This window comes from Sphaeramia orbicularis, chromosome 15 (assembly GCF_902148855.1).
Source record: "Sphaeramia orbicularis chromosome 15, fSphaOr1.1, whole genome shotgun sequence".
Lineage (NCBI taxonomy): Eukaryota > Metazoa > Chordata > Actinopteri > Kurtiformes > Apogonidae > Sphaeramia > Sphaeramia orbicularis.
The window spans coordinates 37,607,462-37,621,223 of NC_043971.1; the positions used below are offsets into that span (position 1 = coordinate 37,607,462).

At 36.5% G+C, this 13,762-nt stretch overlaps 1 protein-coding gene across 1 annotated transcript in view; it reads left to right on the plus strand.

Moving 5' to 3' along the window:
• Window positions 1-13,762, plus strand: part of LOC115434149 (attractin-like protein 1) — a 765,420-nt gene that overhangs the window by 451,120 nt on the left and 300,538 nt on the right. The window contains exon 26 of the mRNA XM_030155899.1: window positions 3,982-4,043. Coding sequence (XP_030011759.1) covers window positions 3,982-4,043 — 62 coding nt within the window. The remainder of the gene's footprint in view (window positions 1-3,981; window positions 4,044-13,762) is intronic.

The following is a 13,762-nucleotide window of genomic DNA, read 5'->3' on the forward strand; positions in this document are numbered from 1 at the left end:
TGTTTGGTCGCTTGGTGTTTGCAAACTTCATGTTCCCTCACCAGCTCATAAGCATACACTAGTATTACGAGGGCTGTTCAATAAGTTCATGGCCTCACCCAGAAATACTGGTTGTTATAATACAGGATGTTACATTCTTTCATGATGGGATAGTGATGCTTGAACATCGATGGACCAAGTGCATTGCTGTAAATGGAGATTATGTTGAAAAATAAAATATAAATTATCAGTCTGTGTTGTTCTGTTCTGGGTGAGGCCATGAACTTATTGAACGGCCCTCGTATCTACAGAGTTGTATTCTATAAGGGGTGAGGGTGTATAATCATTGGTTAATTTTTACTTCTCTAATCACTTTTTTGTAATTTAAAATTGACAGTTAAAATTTACTCAAAGGATTGATGAGACCAGAACATGTTTATTATTTATAGGCTCTTAACCTAAAATTACAACATTTAATTTATGGAGATATTACTGATTTTTACACCAGAAGACAGAGTTGTCCTGTTACCATGTTGATTAACTCTTTCCCCGCCAGAGCATTTTCCAATGAGTTGGTAGCCAGTGCCAGCCTTTTTGGTCATTTTCACTAATCTTTGAAGGCTCACTGAAAATGTTGTGTTGGGAGTATGTGAACACTGAATAGATAAAAAGAAAGAACAGAACTTCAACTTTTAAACACAAAAAAACGATTTTATTCTATCTTCATTCGTTCGTGAGATATAAACATTTGAATATTGGTAATTTTCAGGAAAAAAATGAATTTTGAGCAAAAAACTGAGAAAACTGCATTTTTTTCAAAGATATTGATTTTCAAGATAAAACTGATTTCCTATTTATATTTTTGACTCTTATTTACCAACAGTAACACTGTATTCAAAATCACAAAATAAAATAATAATAACAACAATAATAATAACAAACAGCTCTAAGATATCTCATCATTCCACAAAATGTTAGTGGAATCCACACCAAACTTAACACAAAACATCTTCTAAAGCACCAGGTTCCTTCTAAACTTTACACATTTATATACATCAGTTATATGTCTAACACATATTAGTTTAGCTTTTTGATAAAAACACTTCAATATTCCTCATTTTCAAGAAAAAAAAAGAAACAAATGCACTAAATACTGTAGATTTCTGGCTTTTCCTTGGCTGCACCATGTCCTCCTGTTGGACCAGCTGCTGTGTTTGATCTGTAAATAATTATATGGACATCTAGTTATTTATCTATGTATGGCTATATGTATTTATTTATTTCATACTAAAGCCAAATAAAACAGTGTCTTACCTGTGTCCCCGCTGACATTATGGAGCTGAACCACATCTGTGTTGAATCCGCTCACAGTCTGAATCTGAACTCACTCTAACAGATGAACACTAGCTGTCCTTTGTCTTGTCCCATGTCTGGTTGTCTGTCTTCTCCTTGAATGTCCTCTAGAAATGCCTCTTTTCTGTTCCTCCTGTCTGTCATTGTCTCTGTGTCACTCTGTACCCATCGTTTCATTGTGGCATATGAAGGGGCATGTTCACCTAACGTGTCCTGCATGTCCTTATGGATCTCAGCAGAGGTCATGCCTTTCAGCTCCAGATACTTGATGACAGCCCGATACTCACGTTTGTCCATTTTTCAGGAAACACCTGATACAGAAAGTTCAGGGATCTGTAAAACAGGGAAAAAGATTGCTATGACCAAGAAATTTAGTGGATAGGATTAAGATATGTGAAACATTTCATGGACCAAATTTGGTCTTCATATCTTAATCCTTTCCAGGTTAGGCTCAAAACTTTTCAGTCACCCCTCGTATCATTAATGGGAAACACTGTGTAATGGGAGGCTGCTCCTGTGTAAAACATATACAGTATAGCAGGGGTGTCAAAGTCATTTTAGTTCAGGGGCCACATTCAGCTAAATTTGATCTGAAGTGGGCCGAACCAGTAAAATAATAACATAATAATATATAAATGATGTCAAATCTAAAATTTTGCCTATGTTTATGAGCGAAAAAAGTAAATTTACATTATGAAAAGGTTTGCATCTACAAACTATCCTTTCAAACAATGTGAATAACATGAAGAAACTGAAAAAAATAAGTGTAATTTTAACAATACTATGCCTCAGTTTATCATTTACACATGTACGTTATAATTTACAGATCACAGTGGATCTACAAACACACAAAACATTTAGTAACAGACAGAAAATTGTTAAAATTGTACTTATTTTTCTTAAGACATTTAAGGTTGTTCATATTTGTTCAGGTTATTCACATTTTTTGTTTTAGTGTATATTAGGGATGTCCAATATTGGCTTTTTTGCCAAAAAACGATATCCCGATATTGTCCAACGCTTAATTTCCAATTCTGATATCTACAGATACCGCTGCCGATATATGTGGGATATTAAACTAATTTTAGGTAACATCACATATCTGCTGTCATGGAATTAACACATCATGCCTAATTTTATTGTGATGCCCCATTGGATGCATTCTCAAATGCAACAAGGCTTTCAAAATGTAAACACTGTCTGTGCAAAGAATACATACTTCAACTTAAGTTGTGGAAAAAATGCCATATTTATTTCTTTTCTCTCCCTCCCTCCATGAGTCTATTACAGTGTGGCAACTCTACTGTACAATTTTGAAAACTGCACATTTCTTTCAGCTACAAACAATGCTTCATTTACACGTCGGTAAATGCCGGTGAAATCAAGGCATTATTTTATTGGTTTTAATGATAGGCAAAAAAAACGATAACGATATTCACCGATATTACATTTTTATGCCAATATCGGGCCGATAATATCGGTGGGCCGATATTATCGGACATCCCTAGTGTATATACATGAAAATATTTACTTTTACATAGAGAAAAATTTGGAGTTGTCATTATTTATATGTTATTATGATAGTATTTTACTGGTCCTGCCCATTTGAGATTGAATTGGTCTGAATGTGGAACCTGAACTGAAATGATTGTTAATATTTTAGTGTCATTTTTGCATTTCACAAATTCATCCCAAGGGCCAGACTGGACCCTTTGGCAGGCCAGATTTGGCCCCCGGGCCACATGTTTGACACCTGTGCAGTATAGTCTTATGAACTATGAATGATCTCATAGTTTACGGTGGAAGCACAGCCTACTTTGACTCTTGTTTTAGGTCCCCACTGAGATGTTGTTGTTTTTTTTTACTTTTTCAGATGCACATAAATGTACTTAACACAACTTAGATGTGAAAAAAAACTTCTGCATGCCCTCCCTTTGCAGACCTAGTAGTAAATGGGAGCCATAACATGCATGTTTATCCCTGGAGATGAGGATATATGGTCAGATACTTCACCTTTACCACACACTTACGTATGGCACCAACAAGTTTCTGCTAGAATTCTGGTTGGTTCTGTTCTGTTAAATTTGTTAGTGTTTTGGCATTGACTTGACTTGGCAAACACTGCGTATATTTTCACATCAGAACTTTGGGAAATCATTGAAATCCCAATATTGCAAGAACATCCATATTCATGATGTGTGTACTTAAACTTTTTACTGCAACTACAGATAGTTCAATGAATAGTCAAAGCAAGACTTAAACTTAGTTGAGAGTTGATCATAACTTTACAAAAAAAAAAAAAAAATTAAATATAAAGTTGTTGTTTTTTTTTCCTTTTTCTTGGCTCTATGTTTTAGTGATTTGAATATGTTGGGCTTTGGGCTTGTTGGTCAGAAAACTAACAGTATGAAAATGTCATCTTGAGCTCCAGGATATTGTGATGGGAAATGTATGCAAATTATTCTACTTGCACATTTAGGATGCAGTTTTATTTAGTACAGATCCTGTTATTGAAAGTTTCACATGTAGAAAGAAGGCGTGAACACCTACTGAATCAGAAAAATAAAAGATGCATTTGGCCCTCATACTGCTTCATATAACTTTTTTGTTTTGTTTTGTTTTGTTTTCTGTCTTTCTCTTTACCCACAGATTGCGTTCTCTCAGCACAACAGCATCATGGACCTGGTGCAGTTCTTCGTCACCTTCTTCAGGTAACTTCAGCTGATTTATTTACTGTATTCAGTGCAGAGCATCCAGTCGCTCCTCTCAGGACTCAGGCTGCTCGCTGACTCGATTCCCCAGAGGCTTTTTGCAGAACTGGGCCATAACCTGAACTCATCAAGTTACAGTAGGTGGCAGCAGCCTCGGGCCAGACACTTAACCCCCAACAGCTCCGGCAATCTTCTGCATCTGCTCAACGGCAACAAGCAGAAGTTAGGGGCAACTGTGGGTTTCAGTGGGATATTCTAGTGTGGGGTTAGATGAAAACACAAATGAATAAATATATCCCTTTAACTAGACTACATTAGCGTTAATTTGATGATTTTTTTTTACATATGGTTATGGAAAAAAAATTGTCTTTTATCATCTTATTTATGCTCGATTGCTATATTTCAACAGTTGCCACATGCTTGACACATATTCAGATTCAGCTTATGAAACAATTGATTATCTAATGGGAGCAGTCAGTAGCTAAGTGTCATCTCCTCCCTCATCCCTCCTCTGCTTTTCCCAGCTGAGTATCTGCCATTAAACAAGACAAAGATGAAAATAATCATCATAGAAATCTTATAGTTGACCCAGACCTTTAAAACCGTGAAGTCGTTCAAGACAATTATTTAAATGCGAATGTAATCTCAAGTAAAATGCTTTTTTTTTAATTTAACCCATAAAGACCCAAACATCCAAAGTCTTCCTCTAATCTAAACTGTTCAATACCTGTTGATCCACTAATCCTATCAATACATGTCAATAATTGATGTAAAATGCAGTTTGTCATCTTTTCATGGTGATCAGATATGACCCATTTGGACATTCAGAGTCTCTGTAGTTATCGTGGAAACACCGTCATCTTTTACAACATTGATTCACCAGTAAAGCCCATGGAGTTGGATCAATGACAGTGGATGGACACACTTGTTTTATGTTCAGTTAATGATAAATTGAACTGAAAAAGTCACTTTTTTTTTCAGTTTTCTGTGATTTTGATATAATACCCCTCAACTTTAATCTGAGTTTTAATGAACATCTACATGATCAGTGAAATAAGTGTAGGAAAATACATGATTTTCACTGAAGTAATGCAAATCACAGAGGATAATATTCCAATAAATGGTGATAAATTAGTTCAGAAGGGGTAAATTTAGTGAAAAAAACAAGAAAAGCACTCGGAGAGCGCAGACCTCCGCCAAGGCAGATCAGTGGGCCCCCGTGCCCCCCCACCCCCGGTCACCACCAAAATTTAATCTTTTCTTCCTTGTGCCAGTATCAACATTTCCTGAAAATTTCATGAAAATCCATCAATTATTTTTTGAGTTATCTTGCTAACAAACAAACATGCACGCACACACGCACACAAACACACAAACACACGAAGCAAAGCGATCACAATACTTCCTGGCGGAGGTAATAATGTGGGAACTGCCACAAAAATAGCGCTGGGTTAACCCAATAAGACCCAGCACTACTTTTATGTCATTTCCCAAATGAAGTTATCTCTATATCTCACCTTTTTTTAAGTGATTCATCACCATTTATTTATAACAGTGTTTCTCGACCTCTTGTGAGCAAATGCCCCTTTATGTTATAATGACCCTCCTAACCCCCCCCCCAAAAAAAAAAAAAAAAGTGTGTGTGTGGGGGTTGTTTATAGCACTCAGTAACCAATTGCTGGGGGAGTCCGATCCAGCCTATATACGTTGCCTTGGGCGCCATTAAGGGGAGATTTCATTTTCACTTTACTCCACTCTGACAATTTCGGACTTTTCCACTGAACACGGGGGGATGGGGTACCACGACATACCTTATGATGAAAATTCACCATTGACATAACATGCAGCTTGATATTGATGCTTATACAGTCTAACACCCCCATTTCAGTCTCAGCACCTTCTTCTCAGCTGTCTTGTTCCAAACGCCCCCTCACAGTGTCCCATCACCTCCTGGGAAACACTGATTTATAATATTATGCTCTGTATGTTGTATTTTATCAATATAAATCTGGTATTTTCCTGTATTTAATTCACCGATCATGTAAATGTTCATAAAAGCTCCAACTAAAATTGAGGGTTATTATATCAAAATTAGAGCTACAACCGATTAATCGCTTAGGTGCTTGAAGCGAATGCAAAAATTCACGATTCGATTAATCGACTCAAAATGATTGAAGGGAAATATTCTATTGCAGTTTTGCAGTTTTCCTGAACTGAAGCTTCTTTTTGCATCACAGTAAGCATCCGTGTGAAACATAACAGTGGAACCAATGTTTAACAGCAGAGAAATGAAGGATTCAAAGCTTTGATTCAGGAGAATTGTGGTTGAATGATTTTTTTGGATCGCTTTGAGTCGATTAATTGGTTGCAGTTCTGATCAAAATCACAGAAAACTGAAAAAAAGTGACTTTTTCAGTAAAATCTGTCATTAACTGAACATAAACCAAGTATTTACACCCACTGCCATTGATCCAACTCCACGGGTTTTACTGGTGAATCAATGTTGTAGAAGATAACGGTGTTTCCATGGTAACTACAGAGCCTCTGAATGTCCAAATGGGTCATATCTGATGACCATGAAAAGATGACAAACTGTATTTTACACCAGTTACTGACATGTATCGATAGGATTAGTGGATTAACAGATTTTAACCCTTTCATGCATAGTGGTCACTACAGTGGACAGTTATTCTACAGTTGTTCTCTTATATATTCATGGGTTTTGTTGTTTTAACACCATGGACACTTGTGCATCATAACAAACACCGCAATCCATACCAGTACTGTAAATTTGCTGTTCTTGATAAACCTGTATAATATGTTTTAGTGTAAATCAATTGCTAGTTGTTATTAGACTGTAATTAACAGTTTTGGTAAATAAAATGTTTTTTTTGCAAATTATCTCCATGATGTGAATAATTACTAGTATTAGAGTAGGTTAAAATGTGAGAAAACATCAGATTACGGCATAAAAAATGTTTTTATTTCATAGTTTTCACACATATCACTTTCTGGTGATGGGTTTTAAATACATGTTTCTTCCCTTATGAAACAAAAATATATGGCAACATATTGAAAAATATAATGCATTATATTAAAAAATACATTTCCATATATGGGGAAGTAGTGCATATATTTTCCAATATACTGCAATATATGCTTTAATCATATATTGATACATATAAAACATATATTGCAATGAAGACAAAAACTGCCCTATATTTTTACATATAGTTTTATTGAAACTCAATTTCTTTCCATTGACACAAGTTTACATAAAGCAGATATTTATCAACACTTACATTACTTGGTATGCATAATAACATATTCATGAAAATATGCATCGTGATATACATGAAAAAAGTGTTAACTGAAAAAAGATGCCTTCTTAGTCATTTTGGCAACATAGGATGAAAAAGATGTACATATATACATGCATATTTTTTGAAGTATATTACTAAATATATAATTACATATATTTAGTAATACACTAGACAATATATGTATGTATTTATGCACACATGCATTATGAAGTGTATTACTAAATATATAATGACATATATTTACATATATAAGTAAATATATTGTCATATATGTTTCAATATATGGAAAGTGGCAATTCCTTATGTATTTTTCAATATATTGTAATATAATACAAAATATATTGACACAATATATTATTCTGTATATTTTAAATATAAATATATATTATACAGTAATATATTTTTCAGTCAGTAATATATTGACAGTCAATATATAGAGAAATATATTTTCTTTGCATAAGGGTTTGCTTCAAAAATTAAACGAATGGTGTCCAAATGAGTGGACATTTTTGCAACTCCATGAAAAACAGATTCATTAAAAAATTTCAATTGCGTCGTTTTTTCCTGCCTGAAGAGGAATAATATCACTCAAGAAAAAAAAATATTGACTAAGATTCTCATAATTCATGCATGAAAGAGTTAAACAGTTTAGATCAGTAGATAGTTTTGATCAGTGAAGGATGTTTGGGTCTTTATGGGTGAAGGATGTTTCCCTCCTCATAAGCAGCAGCATGACAGCTTTTCCTCATAATTACACTTTACACCATTTCATCGAATTTCAGCTTTTGTTTCATTATACAAACTTTCATGTACCACTTAAAGAATCAAACACAAAATAGTTTTTAGTGAATTATCCTGCTGATGCCAGGGACGCGTTTCTGCTATAAATTCTACTTCTGTCCACCTCACTGCATAATGCCAGGTAGAGACTCGTGCTGAACATTATCCTGACATCACTGTCCACATGAGTGAAGATCTGATGTAGATACGAACATTAATATGCTCATCAGCTGCCTTCAGGTGATTCTGACCAACTCAACACCATGAGGTTAATAAGCAGCAGCAGCAAAAGGCACAAGGAGTAGGAGTCTTCTGTCGCCCTGGGTTTAGCCTTGCAGGTTATGTGTAGGCAACCTCATTTTTACAGGTGAAGGCTAATATGGCTTTCTGCAGACTGGAGAAATTACTTGTTTTTTTGTTTTTTTTTTCAGGTAGTATTCATATTTAGAGTTGAGGTTTTATTAAAATAAACATATCCTCCATTCCAGAAAGCCTTAACCAGATCATAAGCTGTGTGAGAATTAAACTGAGGCCTGATCAAATGGTGCATCAGAGCAGCTCAGCAGAAACTAAATATGCCTTTACCACATTTTCTGTATTTAATAAAGCAACAGTCAGGCTTCACACGGACTTAATTCAATTATTTAAGTCCCATAAAATGATTAATTTCCATAGTTAGTGCTTTAGCAACAATATATCCTGATTTTATTTGTCTTAACCTATATAGTCTTAGTATTACTTTTGTGTCAGTTCCAAAATATCTTTTCTTAAGTGATTTATCACAATTTATTATGACATAATCTTCTGTATTTTGTTTTTTCAGTGAACATAAGGTATTTTCCTATATTTAATTTACATGTAGATGTTGGTTTAAAAGCTACAGCAACTACGAATTTCAAAAAGCTGTACAGTTATTTATCGATTTAAAAAAAATTTACAAATGCAAAAAGAATTGTCATTATGCACTCAAAATTAAATTGGATGTTAATGATCAATTGTTTTGAGCTTGTAAATGTATTATTTTTTTGTTTGTTTTGTTGCTGTTATAATGATGATGATGAAATTCTTTATTCAGTCATCACATAATAATACAACCAGTGTCAACAACAACACTTCAAACATTACAAACATTACCAACAGGTTAATAACTGAAAAGGCACAGGCAGACGCAAAATGCTTATATTAATGCCTGTCCTACAGAACAAATTCAGCTACCCAGCGTCCAATGTAGGAAAACAAAACAAAACAAAACAGTGTATCCAAACAAATAAACAAACAAGCAAAACATAAAAAGGTGAAAATAAACCAGAGAAATAGAAAACTTAACCACCACATTAATGGTAATTTAATGTAGAATCAAAAATACATTATTTATTTATTTATTTATTTATTTATTATTATTATTATTATTATTATTATTATTATTATTATTATTATTATTATTATGTTTATGTTTATGTTTATGCATTTGGCAGACGCTTTTTTCCAAAGCGACTTACAGGGGAAAACCAATTAAATCACTCAAACAATCAAATTTATTTCTATAGCGCCAGATCACAAAAAAGTTATCTCATGACACTTTACATATAGAGTTGGTCAAAACCAGACTCTAGACTCTGGTCAAAACCAGACTCTATGCCAATTTACAGAAACCCAACAGAATCAGAATCAGAAACAGAATAATTATTATTACTTTATTCATTATTACTTATTAGAGCTTAACAATTGTATCCTTCAAAAACTGCCTTACGTACCATTTTTTTTTTAAATATGAAAAATGGGCTATACATTCTTAAATCCATGCTGGCCTCATTCCATAGTTTAACTCTAACACCAGATATACAGGGTGGGGAAGCAAAATTTACAACATTTTGAGGCAGGGATCGAAAGACAGTGTATGACCAATTAGTTTATTGAAAGTCATGAGAATTTATTTGCCACAGAATTTATTTACATAATAGAAAATGTTTTATTCTATGTGTCCTCCTTCTTTCCTCAATAACTGCCTTCACACGCTTCCTGAAACTTGCGCAAGTGTTCCTCAATATTCAGGTGACAACTTCTCCCATCCTTCTTTAATAGTATCTTCCAGACTTTCTCGTAATAGTTTTGCTCATAGTCATTCTCTTCTTTCCATTATAAACAGTCTTTATGGACACTCCAACTATTTTTGAAATCTCCTTGGTGTGACGAGTGCATTCAGCAAATCACACACTCTTTGACGTTTGCTTTCCTGATTACTCATATGGGCAAAAGTTTCTGAAAAGGTATGGATAATAGTGTTAGGTATGATTATGACATCAATATATGTTTGGTTTCAAAACAATTGACGTAGTGCCTGCTGAGAAAAAACAAGTAAATGTTCATTGTAAATTTTGCTTCCCCACCCTGTACATCTTTTTGTCTCTTTTTTTTAGCTTTTTGTACAACAAATTTACAAACATCTCGCAAATCATATTTAGACTTGTGTTGAGAAGAACCTTTGTACACAGACGAGGAGTAACTATAATCAACGTGCTGTTGGTGTAGGCTGTTGAAAATCAGTGGAAGGTGAAGGCTGATCATTTTTTCAATGAGGGGGCAGACAAATACAAGAAATGTTTTCTTCTTGCTGCTCCTTTCCAGTTATGGTGGTGTTGATTTGTAAATGTCGTGTGCGTTTATGCATAAATTCTGTTGTCCACTTTCATGAAAGGAGCAAATAAACTAAACTAAACTAAAAGCTCAGATTATAGTTGAGGGTTATTATATCAAAAACAGAGAAAACTGAAGAAAAAGTGACATAATCAGTCAAATCTGTCATTAACAGAACCTAAACCCAGTGTCTCCATCCACTGTCATTGATCCAACTCCATGGGTTTTACTGGTGAATCAGTGTTGTAGAATTGTTAATATCTTCAGTGTAATTTTGCACAAATTCATCCCATGGGCCGGACTGGACCCTTTGGGCCGCATGTTTGACTCCAGTATTTTAGGGTGAATGCATGATGATCAGAATGTTTTGTTTTTTTTTTTATATATGTGTCTGTATTATGAGACCCCGTTATGAATAAGTGGTGTTAACTGTGCGCTTGGATCATCATCTCACTGATCAGCGTGGTGTGTGCAGCTTTGTATGAAGTAGGGCATTCTTTAAAAATATTATTACAGATGAAGTTAAAACAGTTAAAACCATCTGCATTCAGGAAAGTGACTCATATCCACCATGACTCCTACCCACATAGAGTCCATTAAAATCCAAACATCCAGACAAATCTGCCCGTTTCTTGGACGGGCCGTTTCAGCGCACATTCATGCAGACAGACAGCGGATCTAATGAGAGAGTGTTTTGGAGAAGAAGTCTGGAATGGAGTCTCCTGTCTTCAGGCAAGATTCTGCCACTCAGCTATGACACCGGACAAGTGTGTGTCTGTGTGAGTGTGTGTTCATTTTGGTGAAGCTGATGAGTGAGAATAAGTGTGCACATTGTTTCCTGTATATGCCGGCCTTGTGTGTGTGTGTGTGTGTGTGTGTGTGTCTGCAGCCATGTGAGGAAGTGAGATGTGCCCAGGGCCGGCTTCCGGACAGCCGCGACCTTTAGGCTCGCATACAGGAGTGATGTCATCAGTAGGGGACAGCATGGGGTTTTGCCGGGAGAGCTTGGTGTTGTATTTCTATGTAAATGAGTCACTTTGTTTATGAGTTGCTTTCTTCCGTGCTGTTCCAGAGTGAGAAAAGGTTACGTGCTGCATCTGCAGGACTTCGTTTCTGTTTGCTGTTGGTCCTTTTGCTTCCTTTGTTATGTAATGCATGTTTTTTCAGCAGTGGAAGAGGTGTTCGTACTCTTTACTTACATAATAGAAAGAAAACCACCGTGTAAAAATGTCCGCTTTAAAGACGGGATTATTTCTACGATAGAGTGGTGACGCCACAGAGGATTAGCACTGCGAAACAAAGCAAATCAACTTCCATACACTGCAGATACATACAACATCTAGTTCTATAGAATGAAAGAAGTTAAGCTACCTGTCTGTCCATCTGTCCAGCCATCCAGCCGCCCATCCATCCATACTGACCGTCCATCTATCCATCCATCCATACTAACCGATCGTCCGTCCTTCCGTCCAGCCACCCACCCATCCATACCGACCGTCCATCCATCCAGCCGTCCATACTGACCGACCGTCTGTCCATCCATCCATCCATCCAGACTGACCGACCGACCGACTGACCGACCATCTGTCCATCCACCCACCCTTTTCCTATTGACTGTCCATCTATCCATCCATCCATCCAGACCGACCGACCGACCATCCGTCCATCCACCCACCCTTTTCCTATCGACTGTCCATCCATCCATCCATCCATCCCAACCGACCAACGGACCACCCGTCCGTCCACCCACCCATCTATATCGACTGTCCGTCCATCCATCCACACTGACTGACCGACCATCTGTCTGTCCACCCACCCACCCACAAATACTAACTGTCCGTCAGTCAGTCCGTCCGTCCGTCCATCCATCCATCCGTCCAGACCAACCAATCGACCATCCATCCATCCATCCCAACCGACCAGCAGACCATCCATCCGTCCACCCACCCACCCATCCATCCATCCATCCATCCGTCCAGACCGACCAATCGACCATCCATCCATCCATCCCGACCGACCAGCAGACCATCCATCAGTCCACCCACCCATCCATATCAACTGTCCATCCATCCGTCTGTCCGTCCACCTACCATCCATCCATCCATCGTAATGATTTGTGACACTTTTAAGTCCTCTTGTAAATCATTCCCGTGAATCGTAAAGCTGGTTTACGTAGCTCTATTCTGACATCATTTGTAGATGTTTGATGTGATGTATAATAATGATTTGTGTAAATATTTTGTTAAAATACGTATATGTTCTTCTGAAATATTAGCAGTGATTTTAGTGCTTCTAAGAATGAACTTATTATCGAGCCTGGCCCTCCGTAGATCTCTGACTTGCCGTGCTGACATGAGCACACTCTCCATTTTTATAAGGACTTTTCTGGCTCTACTCTAATGGCTTTTGCTCTCATGTGCTTATATACATCGATTTTATGTGTACATGTCAGAGCTGCAGGCTTACAGTTCATGTTTATTTGTGCCTCCATCAAGGTGTGTGTGTGGATGTGTGTTGGATTTGACTGTGCTGATGTGGTGAAAAGCCATCGAGTCTGAGTCATGAGTCCTAGCGTGTGTGTGTGTGTGTGTGTGTGTGTGTGTGTGTGTGTGTGTGTGTGTGTGTGTCAGGAGCAGCCTGTGGGCAGAACACATAGTGATGAGACATAAGCTGGCACTGGGAAGGAAGAAAAGATATGTAGAAAATATACAATGAAGTAATGGCACTGCTTTTACATACTGTCTGTCCACAGTTCAGCACTATGGACAGATGCAAACTTACTGTGGAAATATTACATTTGTTGTTGTGACAGCTGAGGTTATTAACAGGTTAATAATTGTGTTTTGGGAAGTTTGTCTGTCTTCCTTGCTTGGCAGTTTAATCATTTTCCAAACCACCGCCCTGCGAAGCCAAAACAGTGATATAAGATAAGATATAAAATAGAATGTGTTGACTTTTGTGTCAGAAAAATCTTTGACCAAA